At 37.0% G+C, this 21,879-nt stretch overlaps 2 protein-coding genes and 1 long non-coding RNA gene across 4 annotated transcripts; all 3 read right to left on the bottom strand.

Moving 5' to 3' along the window:
• Nucleotides 1-784: 784 nt before the first annotated feature.
• LOC121992435 (40S ribosomal protein S6-like) lies at nucleotides 785-3,363 on the bottom strand. Its single transcript, XM_042546807.1, has 6 exons — nucleotides 3,232-3,363; nucleotides 3,091-3,155; nucleotides 1,889-1,946; nucleotides 1,674-1,782; nucleotides 1,310-1,582; nucleotides 785-1,198 (listed from the first exon to the last, which is right to left on the bottom strand). The coding sequence occupies exons 1-6, from the start codon at nucleotides 3,235-3,237 to the stop codon at nucleotides 960-962; spliced, it is 750 nt and encodes a 249-aa protein (XP_042402741.1). The 5' UTR covers nucleotides 3,238-3,363; the 3' UTR covers nucleotides 785-959.
• Nucleotides 3,364-7,563: 4,200 nt separating this feature from the next.
• Nucleotides 7,564-9,350, bottom strand: LOC121992434. Of its 2 annotated transcripts, none has more exons than XR_006114910.1 (2): nucleotides 8,150-9,350; nucleotides 7,564-7,903 (listed from the first exon to the last, which is right to left on the bottom strand). It is a non-coding gene; the product is annotated as an uncharacterized LOC121992434 (long non-coding RNA). The 2 variants fall into 2 exon arrangements; XR_006114909.1 differs by having other exon boundaries at nucleotides 8,914-9,350.
• Nucleotides 9,351-16,790: 7,440 nt separating this feature from the next.
• Nucleotides 16,791-20,207, bottom strand: LOC121990974 (50S ribosomal protein L24-like). Its single transcript, XM_042545012.1, has 5 exons — nucleotides 20,008-20,207; nucleotides 19,846-19,924; nucleotides 18,866-19,013; nucleotides 18,637-18,773; nucleotides 16,791-16,870 (listed from the first exon to the last, which is right to left on the bottom strand). The coding sequence occupies exons 1-5, from the start codon at nucleotides 20,065-20,067 to the stop codon at nucleotides 16,791-16,793; spliced, it is 504 nt and encodes a 167-aa protein (XP_042400946.1). The 5' UTR covers nucleotides 20,068-20,207.
• Between the last annotated feature and the right edge of the window lie 1,672 nt (nucleotides 20,208-21,879).

The following is a 21,879-nucleotide window of genomic DNA, read 5'->3' as shown; positions in this document are numbered from 1 at the left end:
GTACTGAGGTGCACTTGGATAAGGACTTGTACTTGAGCAACGAGCTCATTTCTTTATCTGATATTGGAAATATCAAGATATCTATATCTTTACTAATAATGAGAATTTAATTCAAAGTGTTGTTAAGTAATTGAACGAAGTAAATCCATGACGGTAGACTGTATGGGAAGTTATTTAAAAAAAAAAATTTAAATACATATAATTAATTGACCGTTTAAAAATAATAATCATGGTCAACTCAAATTATGATCGTCCCTCTATACTTAACTCCGGGATCCATCACTAATTATGATCGTCCCTCTATACTTGAATTTCTAGATCGACCACTGCGCCTAGGGGTCAACAACTAGCTTGATAAAGTCAGGAGACTCAAAAGTATATTACCTGGCTGAGGATTTTGACTGTCGTATATGTTGCATCTGATTTGGCAAATTAGAAATTCATTGTAATTTTCATGAAGAAATGCGGAGACTAAGATAATGGAAATTAAATCCCAATAAAAATAAATATAGTATAAACCATGCTCTAAATTGATTTACCTTTAAAACTTATCGAATGTCCGGGAACACTGCCGAACACTCTGATTCACTTTTGAAATTTAAGATACTCAAGAGGTCATCCAAACGCCTGTACTTATGAAAATCACATCAGATAAGAATATGCAAGCTAACATTTTATTATTATTATTATTATTATTATTATTATTATTATTATTATTATTATTATTATTATTATAGAGCAAAATAGCAAATAAAAGTGCCAACATGCAACTCCAAAGTACCACTTAAGGCAAGGTCTTATGCATTCGATACAGCAAATCATTCCAAATGTCTAAATTGTCCAAATAGTATAAAATAGCAAGGGGAAAACTTTAAAGAAAATCCAGAAATTATGCAATGTGATCATTCTCTGAAAATGAAATAGATAATGAGATTGGACCAGTCATGGAAAACATGTCTCTATGCTGCAACAGATGGCTTTGAGGCAGCAGACAGCTTGGACCTTCTCTTGGCCAAGCTCTCGCTCCTGCGCTCCCTCTGCTCCTTGAGCCTGGAGGCAAGTAGCTTCTGGTACTCAGCTGCTTCAGACTTGGCCTTGGCAATCCTCTTCTTCTTCTCTGAGATCCTCGAACGCTTCCTCTGTAATGTCAATGGAGTCACCAGTCGCTGAATCTTGGGTGCCTTGCTGCGCTTCTTGCCTGGAGGAGTACAAAACAGTTGAGACTGACGGAAACAAATGCTCGTGTGGTTAACTGAAACAAAATAGGGAGCAATGCTATTCATAAATAAAGGTACTGAATCAAACTGACCTGTTTTCGTTGTGAATGTTCTGCGATATGTGTTAACATATTTGCGAACATCGTCCTCCTTTGACAAGTTAAATAGCTTGCGAATTTTGGAAGCTCTCTTTGGCCCTCTCATTCTTGGCTTCTCAATATCAGTTAATCCAGGAAGATCATTCTCACCCTTCTTAACAATAACCAAGTTTAAGACTGAGAGATCAGGGCTAACAATGCAGCCACGAACTGATTTCCTTCTGCGCTCTCCATTACGCCTGCCGTACCCACGGAAACAAGGTGTACCTTTTTATGATTCAGAAAAATTAGGAAGCTGTTAAAGGATAATCTAGCTGGTTGAAAAGTGGAAAAATAAATCCAAATACCAAGTTATTACCTCTGTGAAGAAGCAAGCGGACTCGCCCAGTAGTAAGGACTCCTTGCTTCATAGGAAAACCTTGTTTGTCGCACCCTCCCATGATCTTAAAAACATATCCTTTAAACTCCTGTAAAAAAAAAAAGGCAAAGCTTATATAATCAACATTGCAATAGTTTCAGCCATGGGGAGTTCTTCCCAGAACCAACTAGAAAAAAAATGCAGTTATAATATACCTCGCCAAGAGCATCCCCACTAACTTCTTGAGAGATCCTCTTGTCGTAAAAAGCCCGGCTACACAACAATTATAAGCAATGTAACTACATTTTCCATATAGCACTATTACAAGTGTCAAAGACAAAAACAAGGTTAAAAATAAGTAACAGAGAAGACTATACCTCATTAACATTAAATAATTTCAGAAAAATCAATAAACAATCTCTTCTTATATCCAAATAGAGAACTTTGAAATGATTTTTTCCACTTGTAAAAAATAATTAACCAAGCTAATTGTCAAAATGCCCCAAATTCAGAACACTTCAATTTATTAATAAGCTTAAATCAAAGAAGATGGAGACAGATAAACAAATGACAATGTTTAATTTTCTTATTATTTGTTTAAATCATAATATCAAACATAATAAATAGTTAGTTCAAAGGAAAAAAAATACATAAATGATACAAAATTGTGTGGAAATTCTAACCACTGTTTTATGACAGAGACATCGAGCAAGTTTTTTTGCATGTAGGAACACAATTGATAGATATAAATCTTAGATGAACAACTTGTAGGAAGATCAGTTTTTTGTGCTGCAAACTTTATGACTAAGATTCACAGCCTTAAGCATATGAAAATGGCTGCAACGGACTGGCATGGCATACAATATAGGTCAACGCCCTAGAATGGCATCTAGGCTGCACCTTATTGTAATTATTATCGAAGTTACTGCAATAACAAAAAAAAAAACTCAACTTGATAAGATATCACCTGTCAAGCATGTATAAGATGTTCTTCCTAAATTCTAACAATCTCACCAGATGTGTCTCAAAAATCACCACATTGACCAATGATATAAGCCTATAAGCATGCACACAGCTATAAGAATGCACAAATCTATGCTTGTGGGAATCTCAGGTAAAATTTTCCAGCTTGTTTCTCTTACCCATAACTAAAGTAGGCATATTCATGTTATTTAGTTGTATAATTTTCATAGAACTACTGTAAATTTTAGGTATCAAGAAATCCAATATTGGCCGATACTGAGTGCCAAATCATGCTAAACGTAACACCTTGAGAAAACCGCTACCTTGGTTCGAACGATTTCCACAATAATAACCACGTAATTGGCAACTACGAAACTGAACAAAAGCAACCACGCAGAAACAGAAAAAAAAAACACAGAGAATAACAAATAAAACAGTTTTTATAATGGCATACAGCTTTTGGTCGTCATCGATCTCGAGCTTCTTCTGGCAGCCGGTAGTTGGGTTTGCGATATTGAACTTGAAAAAAAAAACAAATAAAAAGAGATCAGAAATGGGCTTAAGTGGAGCATCAACCAAACGTTTGAAAAACTACCTTCATCTTGAATCACAGGACTCCTGGCTACTTCGACGAAGCGGGAACGCGAGGAGAAGAGGAAACGCAACGCCGCCCCCGAAGCAAACTCCGCCGCTAGGGTTTCTCAGCGCGCTCCGCTTTGCAATTTATAGCAGCAGCAAGAAGCAGACGTTGCAAATGCCGAAGGATCTTGACCGTTTAGTTGGCCCGTTGGATTAAGTGACGATCTTGACCGTTAGATAAGTTGATCGTCAAGCGGCGATCCATAATTCATTATTTTTTTTGTATGCGATGAAGAAACAAATATTAATAAAGAAATAAGGGAAAATTTACATACAATTCTTAATCCAGAAATAAAAGTTTACATCTAATTTTATTAATAAAAATTTTTATTTTCACTCCCAGTAAAATATAATAGACACTAATTTATCTAATTATCCCAGGGACGAATCCATTTGGGGGGCGACATCGACAGTCGCCCCCCTTTGCTAGCGATGAAACCCTTAATATTATGGGGTTCCACCGGTAGAGATGGAGGATACCGGCCCTTGTTTATCATGATATGTCCCTTCATACTTGAATTCCTAGACCCGTCACTAATTATCCCTGATATTTTTAGGTATAAAAAGTCTAAAAATAAGTATAATTCTTCTTAAATTCAGCATATTAAACTAGAATCTAGTATATTTTCTATCAAATTTAACACGACTCTTTTTCCACCTCAATTGGATGGAAAATATACTAGATTTTCTTTAAATGATGCTCAATTGGATGAAAAATATACTAGATTTTCTTTAAATGATACTGAATTTAGGAAAAATTATATTAAGTAGGAAAAAAGTCGTGTTCAATTTGATAGAAAATATATTCGATTCTAGTTTAAAGTGCTGAATTTAATAGGAATTATATTCATTTTTAGACTTTTTGTACTTAAAAAAAATGAGGGGTAATTTTGATAGAAAATATACTCGCTTTTAGTTTAAAGTGCTAAATTTAAGAGTAATTATATTCATTTTTAGATTTTTTATGCTTAAAAAATTTGAGGGGCAATTATAAAGTCATGCTCAATTTGATAGAATATATACTTGATTCTAGTAGAAAGTATAGAATTTAACAAGAATTATACACATTTTTAGACTTTTTTTACCTAAAAAATATGAGGGGTAATTTTGATAGAAAATATAATCGATTCTACTTTAAAGTGTTGAATTTAAGAGGAATTATACTCATTTTTGAACTTTTTATTTCTAAAAAATCTTAGGAGCAATTAGATAATAATATTTACATGAGGGATTTAAAATAATTTCTCTAATTTATCGAAGAAACAAACACTAATACATTTAGGCTAACATTCCCGAAATCTTACACCAATTGATCACAAATCTTTTGTTGAAAATACTCAAAAACATGTTACAAATGATAAATAAATTGAATTTCTCAATAAGTGGCAATTCTCTTCGGCAATGTTTTCAATGATGTTCATGGTTAAGAATCATAATAGTTCATGACTACCACGATTCTCGTTTGGCATGACTCTTAGGCAATGTTTCAATGAGCTCATCTATTAGAAGAAACCCAACCTAGGTAGCTTATTCGATTATGCTTAGGTGATAATAATAGGATTGATGTTGATATTACAAATCATATAAAAGAGATAGAGAATTCCTTGTTAAATATGGTGGTTATTCCTTGTGAGACTTAGAAGAAAAAAAAAGTGATCAAATATGGATTCTTATTTACATGAAAAGTTCTTTGGTTACACTTGGTTTGACAATAGATTTAAGAAAAATTGCTTGAACCAACTAGTCTTATCTTAATTTTCAATTCTAACTTTAATTTTAGGTCATTTGAAATTTGACTCAAACATGAAAGGACTACATGCAGCCTCTCGGGCATGATACAATGGTAAGGCATTCAACAAACTACTTAAGTATTCATAGTTTAAATTCCAACTATGATGTATTATAGGATAATTTCCACTAGTGGAATAAAAAATTTAGAACGTTAATTGTTGGATGAGGAATCACTTACTCTTCTGGATTTATCTAATGGGTGAACCGAGGGAGAAGGTCGTACACCTCCAAAATTAGTTGAGCCTAAGGTCTAGATACTTACATTACAAAAACAAAGGACTAAGGGTATCTCTCATACAAGAACCTCAAAAGTGATTTTTTTTGTGTTTTCCAAATGCCATATATTGCTACATCAGAAGCAAAAATCTTCAATCTTCTCTCTACTAAAAAAAACAAACACCTCCCAACAACATTTTTTATGAGCTCACATTCAACAATTTATGTATCTTTAAAAAATTCTCAACTTCTTTTTAATGGGTCACACTCTCCTATCACATATCTTTATTTAAATATATATACTAGAAATGATATCCTACCTGACACCTCCTGGGTGACAGTGAGAGATGCGTTCATGTTGCATTGCCAACTCAATTTTTCTATATTATTAAATTCCTTTTATTCTTTTTCCCCTTTCGTCCTCCATTCAAAATCTTCACTCTACTTTTCCAAATTTTTTCTCACTCTCGCTCCTTCCTTTGCAGCACAGGAGCTTTCGTCGAAGCTAATAGTTGTTGGCAACCCCCTTCTTCTCGTCCGCAAGAAGCTTCTTCTCGAACGGGTCGGAAGCTTGCCAAATTTACACCGCAAACAATCTCGACGTTGTCACTCCATTCTCGATCATAAGCTCTTCCACTCTAGTGTTTGTTTTTCTCTTTATACGTTATTTTTAATAAGCATTTATGCTACAACTTCTTCTCGTCCACCACAAGCTTCTTCTAGAACAAGTTGACACTAGAAAAAAAAAGGTTTTTTGCGATGAATTTGACGAGGAATTTAAAAAAAAAAATCGTTTCAAAAATAATTTGCAACAAAAAAATTCATCGTAGAAAACTCGTCCCTAAATATTTGCGATGAAAATAAGAAATTCGTCGCAAAATTTGTGATGAATTTTATTTTCGTCACAAAATTAGTTGGAAATACCGTGAAATTTAGAAACGTAGATCTGCGACAAATTATTATCTTCATAGATTTTGTAACGAATTTTCAAATTTGTTGTTGATATTTGCACCGAAAATAAGAATTTGTTGCAAAATTTACGACAAATTATATTTTCGTCACAAAATTAGTTGGAACATCACAAAATTTATAAACTCATATTTGCAATGAATTTTGATTTTGGCAATGAATATGGAATTTCAACGTAGATTATGCGACGAATTTCTAGATTTGTCATAGAATCTGCGACGAACTTCTAGATTCATCGAAGAATATGCAATGAACTTCCAGATTCGTTACAGATTTTGCGACGAATTTGGAAGTTCGTCGCAAAATCTAGCGATGTTTTTTTATACATTATGGTAGATTTACGACGAAAATTATTTCAACACAAATTTTTTTGCAAATCAACGACAAATTTACAAATTTGTTGCAGAATCTATGACGAATTTTTAGATTCGTCGCAGAATCTGCGACAAATTTTTAGATTCAGCGACGAATTTCTAGATTCGTCGTAGATTCTACCATGAATTTTTAGATTCGTCGCAGAATCTGTGACAAATTTTTAGATTTGTCATAGATTATGCGACAAATTTTTAGATTCGTTGCGGATTCTGCAACAAATTTTTAGATTCATCGTAGATTTCTGCGACAATCAAAAATGGATTTGTGATGAAATTTTTTTCATCGCAAAATGTAATAAAAAAAATAGCCAGAATTAATTAATTTCTGCATTTAATCTGGTTAATACAAAAATATCTATCAAATTATGCACCAAATTCATACACATCGTATATAACATTTCATATCTAACAAAATAAAATTATACATTAAATCAAATTACAATTTACACATCAAATCCAAACATCACAAAATATCCATAAAATCCAAACAACATAAGAAGTTCTAAACTATCCATACATCAACAAATATCCAAACATCACTAAATCTTCTCTATCTCCTTCCAATATCCTTTTTTTCCTGCATCAAAATAAAAATATAAACAATACCAATGATCACAAGAAATAACTTACTACATATGAACACAAAAAATAATTTTTACTTACTCCGACATTAATTTTCATTGCATCTAACTTTCAAACAAATTAACAGTATTAACAAAAAAAAAGAAATATTCATAATCAAATAATTAATCTTCAAAACTACTAATTATGAGATAAATAATATTCATACAACAAGATTTACACCACCATCTGCAACTTCTTTTTACTTGTGTTTGGAGAAACCATTAATTTTTGTTGAAGTCAATCACAAAGGATTTTAGTTGAACACTTGAAGCACGAAAATATCTGTTAACAAGTTACTAATATGAAGAGTCTTACTTATAGTATAGATGCATCATTTTGCAATACTTGAATAGCCCTAGAAAGCACTACACCATCCTGAATTTCTTCAGATAAATCTTTCACATTAAACTCATATTCTGAAATTGGATTCTGTTAGTAAAGAGATGTTTGTTAAACATACAAAGCACACAAATGAGAAGCGTAAACAAAAAATGGAACTGCATAACAAAAAGTAGCTGAAAGCATTTTCAAAAGATGGCTATAAAATTGGATGAACATGAAACCATATTACTTGCTGGTGATTCACTTTGTAACCCAGAGTGAGAAGATGTACTAGAAGATTTCCTTCCCCATGCATTATTTTTGATAGAAACTCTGAAAATTTTCAAAAAAAAAAAAGAAAGAACAATCAGAGCAATGAAGAAATAAGAATAAACATCTCTCTACATTAACTTAATAGACAATAATGATTAGTGATATCTGCTCTTTCTATTTCAGAAACCTATCATGGATAACTTGCTAACTTGATTTTAAATGGGAATGAAGAAAAAACAAAAGAGGAGAACCACCATCAATACTATCAATCCCATATTTTGTAGGAAGAGTGCACTCAGACTTAACTTTGTCAAGTGAAACGACAAGCAACAAAAATCTCTTCAAGATCACACTTCCCAAAGCTTCATGATAACCTGTCTTATGCATGCCCTCAACCAACTTATTATATGCAAAAGATCTTGCAAGTTCCACTTGAGAAAAGAATTGTGTTTCTATTACCATCTCGAGAAATACAAACTCTTCATCTGATTTTCCTTCTTCATTAGAAAGAAAAGAGTAATCGCCAAATATTATATGCAATCCAACACAGAGCCACATTGGATTATAGCTCATTAAGTTCTAATTGCATTTTCCTTCAACCTGAGATCGGTTACAATTGGGCAGCTTGCTTTCATTTTCAGTCTTCCTTCATCTATGCTCTAAATAATGAAATATGAAATATGAAATGAGAAATCTGTCTTTAGCAATAACAATTTCTTTAACATATAAGAATCACCAGCAAACTTCAAAAGAAACACACTGATGATGTTTTAGTCCGTGAAGAAGTACGTATGATATATTAACTAAGCTACAAACTTTACATACAATGATTACATCAAGATTAAATTAAATAACCATTACAATTTCTTCCATAACGTTCCAGCCAAGGCACAGTACAAAGGACAAGGACTGCAACTGATAATTATTCATCAAGCAAACAATCTGTTGGTCTTTGAGAAACTAATCGGGAAGCCACAACATGTTAGGATAAATTGAGCATTACACAAAGTTCAATAAACAGTAAAATGTGAATGCAATGAGTAAGTTGAAAGGTTTCAGCTGCTGCTAACCTTGCAAACTTGACTCATCCTAATGAGGGCCTCCTTGCAACTTTTTCGCTCATATAGAGCTCCATTCTCTCCATCAAGCCTTCTAGGCTACACACTTCCTTCAACGATGATTTTAACGATGATACCATAACTGATGCCTTCCGCTCAACATCATCACCGGATGTCCCTCGCCAGGAGCAATCCCTCTTGTGCTTCAGACTCCTCCCTCGCCAGGGCCAGCCGCATGTTCCCGCGGTCGACCAGTGGCAGTTGCCGTCGGCCGAGTGTCGGGAGACTCGTCGGAGTTGGAAGAGAGAGGTGAAGACCTTACCTTGTCGGAAATCATGACAACGAAATCTCCTACACGCGCGGCCTCCTCCAAGGAAAATTAGGGCAAAGGGGAAAGGGTATCAAGTGGATTAAAAACTTTTTTTTGCAACAAAGTAAATTAGTTGCACAAATCCAAAAATTCATCATGAAATTTTATTGTTTTAAAAAAAATATTTACAATTTGAGATGAATTTTGGAATTTATTGCAGAATCTACGAAAAATATCAAAATTCGTCACAGATTTAACATCTTTTTTATTTATAAATTTGAATTTTCTAAAGCGATTGAGGTACCTAGAGAGCTCAAAATGAAATGAAACTAGTTAATATGAGTTCCTATAAATCCATTATTTCTATAAATGTCCTCAACTACTAATTTTACCTAACCAGTGATTTTTTTTTTACTGTGAAAGTGTTCAAAAAATGTTATTCACCTTCATAAAATCAATAATTTCAATATATTGGGTAAAATATACATTTGAGGGCACTTTTATGATTAGCGGATTTATAGGAACCCATAGAAGCTGGTTTTATATTATTCTGAGATCTCTAGATACCTCAACTGGCTTTGGAAAATTTATCTTTTAAAAAAAATTACAATTTGCGATGAATTTAAAAATTCGTTGCAGATTTGATATTTTTTTATTTATAAAATTAAAATTTCCGAGGTCGATTGAAAGAGATCAAAATGCGATGAAATCAGTTTCTACGGGTTCTTATAAATCCACTGATTTTAAATGTCCTCAACTATAAATTTTATTCAATCGATGATTTTTTTACAGTGAAGGTGTTCGAAAAATATTATTCACCTTCATAAAATCAATGATCTCAATATATTGGGTAAAATATTCAGGGCATTTTTATGGTCAGGAGATTTATAGGAACCCATAGGAACTTATTTCATATTATTCCTCGACTATCTTAAGATATTTCAAAAAAAGTACGACTTATTAAACTACAACTTTATATAAAATTTAACAATGTCTTACATGCACGTAATTAATTTAGAAAATTAAGAAAAAATATAGGTGGTCAAATTATTTTTTATGGGTATTTTTATTATCAAGAGATTTATAGGAACCCATAGGAACAGATTTTATATCATTTCGAGCTCTCTAGGTATCTCAATCGGCTTCAGAAGTATATTTTTTTTAAAAAAAAATATTTACAATTTATAATGAATTTTGAAATTCGTTGCAGAATCTACGATGAATTTCAAAATTCATCGCAGATTTGACATTTTTTATTTATAAATTTAAACTTTCCGAAACTGGCTGAGGTACCTAGAGAGCTCAAAATGAGATAAAATTAGTTCCTATAAATCCACTGATTTTATAAATGTCCTCAACCATTAATTTTATCCAACCGGTGATTTTTTTTACCATGAATATGTCTGAAAAATATTATTCACCTTCATAAAAGTAATTATCTCAATATATTAAGTAAAATATACATTTTAGGGCATTTTTATGATCAAGGGATTTATAGAACCCCATAGGAACTGGTTTTATGTCATTCCGAGTTCTCTAGATACCTCAACTGGCTTCGGAAATTTTATTTTTTAAAATAAAAATATTTACAATCTGCGACGAATTTTGAAATTCGTCACAGAATCTGCGACGAATATAAAAATTTGTTACAGATCTACGATGAATTTTGAAATTCGTCATAGATTTGACATTTATTTTATTTATAACTTCGAACTTTTCGAGGCTGGTTGAGGTACTTAGAGTACTTGGAATTAGATGAAACTAGTTTCTATAGATTCACTGATTTTACAAATATCCTCATCCACTAATTTTACCAACCGTTGATTTTTTTTACCATAAAGGTGTCCAAAATATGTTATTCTCCTTCATAAAATTAATGATCTCAATATATTAAGTAAAATATACATTTGAGAGTATTTTTATGATCAGGGGATTTATAAAAACTCATACGAACTGGTTTCATATCATTTCGAGCTCTCTAGGTATCTGAATCAGCTTCGAAAAGTTTATTTTTTAAAAAAATATTTACAATCTACGATGAATTTTGAAATTCGCCATATAATCTACGATGAATACTAAAATTCGTTGTAGATCTGTGATGAATTTTAAATTTGTTGCAGATTCTATGACGAATTTCAAAATTTATCGCAGATTTGACATTTATTTTATTTATAAATTTAAAAATTTCAAGGCCGGTTAAGGTACCTAGAGAGCTCGAAATGATATAAAATCAGTTCCTATGAGTTCCTATAAATCCCCTAATAATAAAAATACTAAAATTTGTCTTGATCTTGATGCTTCAGTCGGCAGCTAGTCCTTCTGAAGCGGTTGTGCTCTGATACCACTTGTTGGCGTAGCGGGGCCGGCAAGTGAGGGTTGAATCGCTTGAAACAGAAAAATACACCCTTCCTCTATCCTTGGACTGAGATTAGTGAGGCAATTATAAACTGAAATGACAACTTAAAAAATAAGTAAAAGGGCACTATTTACTTAGTTACAACCTAGGCGGTTGTTAATCCAAGGCGGTTGCAAATCTCACTAAGAATCTCCTTCTCTGAAAGTAGAGAAGTCTTTTACACACAATGAAAGCTCAGAAAAGACTAGGAAAGTGATTACAACAGTTGTTGTTCTATTTCTTAGCTCCAAGAGCCTTTTTATACCTCCTGGAAATCTTATCCATACATTGAGGATGCCTCTAAAGGGGTTGGAGGGTGCCTCCAGCAAGGCGTAGTGGAGGGCGCCTTCCATACTCATGGAGGGCGCCTTCCACGCCCATAGAAGGAGCGTGGGCACCTCGGAGGCGCCTTCAATGTCTTTTGAAGGCGCCTCTAGCAGCAAGTATAGCCTCCATACACTCTTCTGCTGCTCCGATCACCTGGGTGATTGCGGCCAACCGAAATAGGGCTTACTCGAACCCAATTTTTGGCTTCTCCTCGAGTAGACTTCCACTCTGGATTCTCATTCCTCGAACATTGCGTACATTCTTCTCGTCCACCGGTGTACTCTTCTACAACACCTCATCCCTCGGATGCACCGAGCCCGTCGGCTCCCTTCCCATGCCATCATTCTCGCTAGCTGCGTCTTTCGCTCGATTTTCTGTGCTCCTAAGCTCCTGCACACTTAGACACATGGATCAAAACAATACAGAACCTAACTTAACTTGGTTGATCACACCAAAATAACAACGGGTTCCAACACGGATAACTTTTTTCAAGGACTATAAAAAGACCCTTGGACCTACGAAAGAATAATCAACTCTAGTATTTATTTACTAATAACTTTCTGAGTGTTCAACAAGTGTAAGAAGCTTCTCCGCCTTCACCGAAAAAGACTTATTTAGTACTTGTATTTGCTTTGGATTAACAACTACCTTGGTTATAATCAAATAACTCTTTTGTCTCTTTTCTTTTAAAGTTGTTCATTTATTTTTATTATAATTGTGCTACTGCTACTAATCCAAGTCGAAATATTAGGAAAGACTTGTTTGGTTTTCACATAGACAATTCACCCCCTTTTGTCAGCCCCGCTGTGCCAATAGAAATAATCCATGGCTACGAGTAGGAATTACTTCTAGGCCAGGGTGATGGGGAAATAAACTAACAATATATATCCCCCATTGGTCGAAGAGGCAAGAAACTATCGATGTCTTCAAAGGCTCGGTTGGTCGGTGATGTATATTTTGATGTTTTTGACAAGAAATTCAAGTAGCTACCAACCGGCTGGCATCTGCCTATAGAGTGGCCTAGAAATACTCAACTATTAACACCTTGCAAGCCAACATTCTCCCTCCAACATGGTTACCACAATAACCCTGATGGATTTTCTAAAGAATATAATCAATTCTTTCTCTATTAACTTTGAAGATGCCCATCACTTGCTGAGCCACAAGTTGAGAGTCAGAGTGGATAATTACTCGGGTGGCTCCTACGTGGCTAACTGCTTGTAACTCGGCTGGTAAGGCTTTGTATTCGACCTCATTATTAGAAGCTCGGAAGTTCAACCGGATGAATAACTGCATAATGTCGTGGGGATATAAGGAGGACACCTACACCACTTCCTTGTCGAGTGGAACGAGTGGAAGACCTGTCAATATAAATTTTCCATGTTTCTTCGGACTAAGGCTGATGAACCTCGGTTAAGAAATTTGCCAAAGCTTTGGCCTTAATGGTTGTCTGAGGCTAATAGTGTATATCATATTTGCTCAGCTTGATAGTCCATTTAATGAGTCGGCCAGCTGCGTCAAGGTTGGTGAGGACTCTTTCGAATGAGCTATTGGTGAGAACCATTATTGAGTGTGCCATGAAATAAGGTCACAAGCGGCGAACAGTGAGGACCAAAGCGTAGGCCAACTTTTCGAGCACGGTATAACGGGACTCGGCTCCCTTTCAATAGATGACTAAAGAAATACACTGGTCATTGTATATTATCATGTTCTTTGACCAAAACCACCCTACGGTCTCCTGGATAGCAGATAAGTATAACCAAAGTGGTTCTCTTGCAATAGACTTAAAGAAGGAAGACAGGGCTTCCAAGTACAACTTCAGCTCCTTAAAGGCCTTGTTGCACTCCTCATAACACCGAAACTTTATTGTCTGGCAGAGTACTTTGAAAAATGGGAGAGCTTGGTCAGTCGATTGGGATATGAATCTTAATAGCGTCGTGATCTGATCCATCGACTTCTAGGCCTCTTTGAGATTCTGTGGAGCTTGTATATCCCGAAGCACCTGCACCTTTAATTTTCTGTGTTGGCGGCTTCAATTCCCTGCTCGGTGATCAGATATCCCAGAAATTTTCCCCTTAGCTCCAAACATGCATTTCAAGGGGTTTATCTTTAACTTATACTGTCGTAGGGTACCACACATTTCTTCAACATCTATATAAGATATATCTCTCGGCCTGACTTGATAAGGATGTTGTCTACGTAGACTTTGACATTCCTCCCAATCTTCTTCCAAAAGATCTTGTCTATCATCCGTTGATATATCTACCCTATATTTCTTAGTCTAGACGACATAATTGTATAATATAAAGTATCATCCACGATGATGAAACTAACCTTCTCCTAGTCCTCCAGGGGCGAGGAGGATCTGATGGTATCCCTAATAAGTGTCTAACATGCAGATTAGTTCGTACCCCAAAGTAGAGTCTACCTTCTGGTCGATCCAGGGGAGCGAATAGCAGTCTTTGGGACTTGCCTTATTGAGATTGTGAAAGTTGAAGCAGACTCGCCCCTTATTAAGACTTGGCCACTAGGACGACATTGGCGAGCTAAGAGGAGAACTGCACCTGCCAAACATGTCCTACTTCAAGGAGCTGGTCCATTTCCGATTGGATGATTTTATTTTGGTTGGCCAAAAAGTCTCTATTCCTCTGTCAGGAATCAGGCATAAGGTGGAGCTTGTGTTCTGCCACTGCTGGGGCCACTCATATCAACTCCTTAAGAGACCAAGTGAAGACATCCCAGTTCCATACTAAGCAGTCCACCAGACTCTTCTTAGTTTCAAGTGGCAGGCCGGCTGCTATTTTTGTAATGCTTTTAGACATGTTGAGGTGTAGCTACACTTCCTGCTATTGGATTGGCTCTTCGGGCATAGGCAGAGGTTCCTCCTGGATGGCGTGCATCCCTCTGTCCTAGATTTTTTGAGCCTGGTACGCTCCAATATTTACTATATCCACATAACACCTTTGCGCGCGCTACAAGAAAAAAGACTTACAACAACGGGTTTTCACCGTTGTCGTAGCCCATTTTGAACTGTTGTTAAAGGCCGTGTTGTTAAAAGGGGTGCCCAAAGACAACAGTTTTTAACCGTTGTCTTTGAAGACAAAGACAACATTTTTACAACGGTGAAAAACTGTTGTCTTTTCCTTCAAAGACAACAGTTTTTCACCGTTGTCTTTGAGCGTATGCGTAGGCTCTTCAACAACAGTTTTGAACTGTATATGACAACGGCTAAAAACCGTTGTCTTTTTTGCCAATGACATCGGTTTGACAACGGATAAAAACCGTTGTCTTTTTAGCGAACAATGTTAATTAACATCAGTTTGTCACTGTTGTCTTTTAACTCCATTGATAACAGTTTGACATATTTAAACTGATGTCTATGGGTACAATATACAACATTTTGACAATAAAAACATCATCATCCAGTGTAAATTTCATCCAGTGCAAATTTCATTGATAAAAAACCTACATAATCAATATTTACAATGCAAATTTCATTAAAGTACCAAACATCATCATCCTAACATCAACATTCAAACATCACAAAAGTTTACACAGCCAAAAGTTTATATATATCACACATATATACAAAGTCCAAAATATCATGTTTTGTTGGAGCACGTCTTCTCTACCTGTGCATCTTCTAAACAGCCTGTGCATCTTCTAAACTGCAGCCTTTTCTGGTTTCTCCTCCCTCCTAGCTTCTCTTTTCTTCTCCTTTCACAGAAACAGGGTCATTATCTTTTTCCTAAGGTAAATAGCATATGATTGCAAGTTAAGTCATTTCCCAGGAGTAAATGGCATAAAAAATAGATCTCTTGGAAATTTCAGTTTTACAAAAACTCAAATAGTAGTAATAGCGTGAAATTCTATTACTCAGTCATTAACCATAGTCAATGAGATTAACCATAGTCAAGTGTTCATCGAGAACAAGTAATGCAACACGATTTCAGTTTACACTTGAAAGTGTTTCAATAGGCATCACTTAGTCGTGAAATTCTAACTAACAGCACAGCTGTGCTAGCAAAATTAAGTAATAGCGTTGACATTTATCATGCAAGAGTTGAACCTAAACAAATCAAAGTCACGGTGCATATTTGAACAAGAAACATATGTCGCCAAATTAAGCACGATCTGAACTTCCTCGATGATAATGCAGATGAGAGAATGATTTTCCCTTATCGAGGACTTCTAGAGATCAGGCATAGGGTTGTAAACAAGCCGAGCCGAGTCGAGCTTTGGGGTGTTCAAGTTTGTTTGATAAGATAACCGAGCCGAGCCGAACCTAGCTTAAAATGAACCAAGCTTTTGAAATGAGTGTTCAAACTTGGCTTGGTTTATTTTTTATGAGCTTGAGCTTGTTTGAAGCTTGGCTTGAGCTTGGTTCGTTTAGATGTTATCAAGCTCTCAATTCAGGCTTGGCTTGAGCTTGGTTCGAGCTTGGCTTGAGCTTGGTTTGAGCTTGGTTCGTTTAGATGTTATCAAACTCTCAATTCAAGCTTGTTTGATTGTTTAAAACTTTTAATTGTTTGATTGGTTATTAAGATTGATAATTTAAATTTATTTATTTAATTTAATTTAATTTAATTTAATTTAATTTTATTATTTATGTAGAATATTGAAAAGAGTTTTATTAATCAATATGGTTCATGAACATTGTTCACGAACATTGTTCATAAACATTGTTCACGAACGTTAACAAGCTGAACACATATGTGTTCAAGCTTGTTTGTTTAGCTTAATGAGTTGTTCAAGCTTATTTGTTTAATTAATCTTATGTATAGTGAACGAACATAAACAAGCTCTTACCAAGACGAACACTAAGCTTGTTCACGAACGCTTGGTTCATTTACAGCCCTAATCAGGCATGCCAATTCCAGCTTTAGCATCGTATGTCTTTTCGAGTACTAGTTCAACTGGTGTATCCTTGGGACCAACTGCATAAGATAGTTGAAGTTGTTGGTGCAACATCCCTCAGGTCAAGGTTGACCTGGTTGACCAAGCTGAGTCTTGGTTTGAGTTTAGATGTTTGACAATAAGAAATTGATTGAAGAAGAGTCAAGTAGGTCAAGGTTGACCGGATACTTGACTGGGAAGTCCTAACTGGGATGTTAGGTAGAATGGAAGTCCTGGTGAGTGAAGCCAGGCAAATTAAAAGTCCTAGTGAGTGAAGCTAGGCAGATTGAAAACCCTAGTGAGTGAAGCTAGGCAGATGGAAAACCCTAGTGAGTGAAGCTAGGTGAAAGTCCTGGTGAGTGAAGCCAGGTGAAAGCCCTAGTGAGTGAAGCTAGGCAGATGGAAAACCCTAGTGAGTGAAGCTAGGTGAAAGTCCTGGTGAGTGAAGCCAGGCAAGGGAAAATCCAGATGGATCAAGGATGATCGGACATCTGGTGTTGGAAAGTCCAAGTAGGTCAAAGGATTGACTGGATACTTGGCACGAGGAAATACAGATAAGTCAAAGGGATTGACCAGACATCTGATCGAAGTCCAAGTAGGTCAAGGGAGTGACCAGATACTTGGCATGAATAGAAAAGTCCAAGTGGGTCAAAGGGATTGACCAGACACTTGGTGGGAAGTCTTAGCAAGTCAAAGGAATGACTAGATGCTAGGCATGATGTACCAACAGGTCAAGGTTGACCGGATGTTGGTTTGAGAGGCTTGGGACTTGGTTTTGGGCAAAATCCCGCCGGATCGATCGCTGGATCGATCAGAGATGGATCGATCGATGGATCGATCCAGCCTTCCTAAGCGAGAGCCTCGGATCGATCCGTGATCGATCAGATGTCCCAATCGATCGCTGGATCGATTGGGACGCCGTCGCGATAGCGCCAGATCGATCCGTGGATCGATCCGCCGATCGAGCCATGGTCGGATCGATCCGTGGATCGATCCAAAGCCTCCCCGATCGATTGGGAACATTCGAATCGATCGGGATCCGACCGTTGGCGTCAATAAAGGCCGCAGGCGCACGATTCCTTCGGCATCTCATCATCGATTCACTCCAGATCTCTCGCCAGCTCCTCCACAGCACTCACAAAGCTCAGATCGCCAGTTCTTGAAGGATCTTGGAAGTTCTCCAAGTCAAGAGGCGGATCAAAGCCAAGAAGAGAAGCTAGAGTTAGGGTTTATACTCATTGCAAGCTTGTAAGCTTGTATTTCTTGTATCCTCTCCCTCTCTTCTTGTATTGAGTCTTGTAGGGCTTCTCCGCCCTTGGTAGTTACCATAAAGGAGAGTTTTATTAGTGGAGGGTGTGTGTGTTGGTGTGGATCCTTGGATTAGTCACCTCTTGTGAGGTGGATACCAAGTAAACCAACCGTGTTAGCGTTGTGTGATTGTTTCTTTGTATTTCCGCTGCACATCTTTGAAGGAACAAGCAACGCCGACCACCGAGCGAACGCGACGAGCTATTCACCCCCCCCCCCCTCTAGCTACTTTTGGTCCTAACAGAAGTATGATAATAATTCAGATCCATTACAAACAGCTGCAAAAGCCATGGATATGGGCAGACATCAGGTACGTGGGTCTAGCTCCACATTAGGTATTTGAGTTCCGTAGGGTGTTATAGTTGTCATATAAATATAAAATAACAATTCAATGTTTTATTCCTCTCAATTGATATGACAATCGATTAACGCAACCAATGGGTAATAAACAACTGAATTTAAGAAAGCAACTTTAGCAATCAAGTAAAACTGAATGTACCAAAGCTAGGTCTTGGTTTTCGCCTTTCTTTTAGTATTTCAGGACGAGGAATTACAGCTCCAGATGCAGCAAGTCCTCTAGAGACCCATACTTTAGTTCCGTCTTCCAGATATTTATACCTGGTCTTACATGGCTTCCTGCACGACAACAATTTTACTTATAAAGAGTAACCAAATTAGGGAATTTAACACAAAATCAAGCTGATGAGGCAATGTTGAAGAGATTGTACCCAGTAACTGGGTCAAGAACCTGGACATTGGAAACATGAAGGGGGGTTTCAATTGAAAAGATTCCACCCTCATGTCCTTGCCCTTGTTTGATGTGTTTCTTCACCTGAAATGAGAACAACACAATCTGATAACAGATAGCAAAGGGTACTAGTATGAAAGATCAAAATTCGTGAACCCATCATACTACCACATGGAACTATGATGATCATAAATAACATTACTTGTAAACAATAGCACTGGAAAGGTAAAACACGCAGAAGATTACACTAGGCTATATAGCTTGTTAATTCTCAAAGGTGGCCTTAGAATATTAATAGCTTTTAGAATAGTGTAAATAACATGTTAACAAGAAACAAACTTTCAAATGGAAATGTAAATTGATATGGAAATTATGGAAGCCATATGGGAAATGAATCCTACTCCTGTATGAAAAGTACAAGCAATAACCTTGAACAAGCCTTCAGATGATTATGTCAAATTATGGAGACCAATGCACGATTTGGAAAAACTAATACAAACAAGAGAATACCATATTTCACTTTTCCACTTCACTAAATCATTATAAAGTATAAAATGATTATGCAGAACTCCAGATTGTTCTAGATAGAAACTTCAACTATCAACAACCTATGCGGAATGAATGAAAAGTAGAATAAAATGTCAGTTTAGCTGAATCATGAAGAACTTCTAAATTTCTGAAGAAATGTGTACCGATTCAACATCTCATATAGATTTTTCAGTAGATTAATGTAATCTCTGACAACTGATCTCAACTAAATAAATAACAAACACTTCAATTTAAGAACCAGTGCGTTGATTCAATGCTTGATACAGCCATGATGAGGTGATTGGTCTTAGATTCATGATCTAACTACTGCACCAATACAGTCCATATATGGAATCTTTTAGGCAAAAATCACTTCAATTTAGCAAAATAAGTGGTGTATAAAGTCAGAGAACAGATCAAAATTTTCCCTTCAATAATGACTGTTCTGAGATCTAATGATACGTTTGATGATACCTGTCTCACCCTTATCCTTGCCTCTTATGATCATGACCTACAAAACATTAGCAAAAGATAAAATCATAACTTCAACCAAGGTAAACAATGATACGTGGAAAAGAAAGAATTGAAGATTACGTTGTCGCCTCTGAGGATCTTCCAGTGCCTGAATAACTTCTCAGCTGCCTTCCACCCCATCCTTCCTTGTGTTGACTGGGCTCTGCCTGTTTAAACCTTTTCCCACCTAAGGTTTAGGTGCAGGAGATGGCTCGCGCCGACCTCTGCTAGGGCTCGCGGCAGGAGATGGCGAGGAGAGGGAGAGGATCGCGGCAGGAGATGGCTCGCGCCGACCTCTGCTAGGGCTCGCTGCAGGAGATGGCGAGGAGAGGGAGAGGATCACGGCAGGAGATCGCGAAGAGAGGGACGGCTCGGAGAGCATCACGGCAGAAGATCCAATCGCGACTCAATCCACAAATTGGGCATCACCAACAAGAAATTAGACTCCTCCTAACAACCTAATCATCACCTCACAGATCTCATACCATCACATGGAAGTATACTTGCCTGACCAGTTAAGGCACGACTCAGAGAGAAGAGGATCGACGGTTGTGGTCCGCAGTGCTCGAGCGAGGGAGAAGGATCGCTGCTGTGTTGTCCGCGTGAGGGAAAGAAGAAGATCGCCTGCTCGCACACAAGGAAGAGAGGAGACCGGTGGCTGGGGCTCATCTCTGATGTTGGCGTGAGGAGAGGCCGGCAACGCCCAGGAACTCGCGAGAGGGAAGGGAGGATGGAGAGGGCGGCGTCGCGAGGTGAGGCTTAGGGGAAGAAGTCGGCGATGAAGAAAGGGGTTCGGCGGTGTCGCGGGAGTGAGGACTCGGGATTAAGGAATTCGGTGGAGAAGGGAAAGTAAGGGAAAAATAAGAAACCTTGGTTTTAAAAATTCGCGGAGGAGTCGCGAAGGAGGAGTTGGAGTGGGTTTTAGGTTTTTTTTTATGAAGTTAAAAAAACTGTTGTGTTTTTATGATTCAACAATATTCAATAGACAACAGTTTAATAAAAATGTTGTATATTATCACATAAGCAACACTAAAAGACAACAGTTTTTTAAAACCGTTGTCTTTGACATACATTAGACAATAGTTTTTAAAAATTGTTGTCTTTGACATATATTAGACAACAGTTTTTTAAAAGCTGTTGTCATTTAAAAAAAATTATGGTGAACAACAACGATTTTCAATAAAATCGTTGTTAAATGGCAAAAAGACAACAGTTTCTCGAAAAACTGTTGTCTATTAGGTGTGGTTAAATCTAAAATTTCTTGTAGTGGCGGTCAATTGCTCTCCTCTTATTTCACCAAGTTAGTCTTCTAACAGGAACTTTATTTTTTGGTGAAAAGTAGAGACGACCGCTCAAAATTCATGTAAGGCTAGTCTCCCCAAGATGACATTGTAGGAGGATAGAGTATCCACCACTATGAAGATAGTCCTCCTAGTCCTCATCAGGGGTTCGGCGCCTAGGGAGATGACCAACTTCATATAGCCAGTTGGTTGCACTTTGTTCCCTGTGAACTGTATAGGGCAATGACCACGAGTTGGAGGTCACTCGCGTCAAGTTGCATGTTGTCAAATGCACTTTTAAATAGCACGTTAACAGAGCTTCCAGCATTAATGAAAACTCTGACCATGCATCTATTAGTAATGACTTCTTTAATGATGAGTGCATCGTCGTGAGGGAGCTCCACTCCCTCCAAGTCTTGGAGCCTAGAGCCGATTTGGGGCCCTGCTGCTCACTCCACGGTGCAACCGACTGCATGGATCTCCAGTCCACGTCCATGGACCTTTCTAGTCCTGATGGAATCGCCATCAATGGGGCCTCCCGAGATCATGCCAATATCTCGGATGGCGACGTTTCCCCGGTTCTCCTTTTCCCGGGTTTCCATTGGCTTCTTTCCTTGGCCTGCGAGTTGGCCCTCTTGGCCTTCCCTCCCTTGAGGCGGGTTGGTCGGGTGGC

The sequence above is a fragment of the Zingiber officinale genome, chromosome 6B (genome assembly GCF_018446385.1).
Source record: "Zingiber officinale cultivar Zhangliang chromosome 6B, Zo_v1.1, whole genome shotgun sequence".
NCBI lineage: Eukaryota > Viridiplantae > Streptophyta > Magnoliopsida > Zingiberales > Zingiberaceae > Zingiber > Zingiber officinale.
The sequence above is the reverse complement of the archived record's forward strand: the minus strand, read 5'-3'. Positions and strand labels throughout refer to the sequence as shown.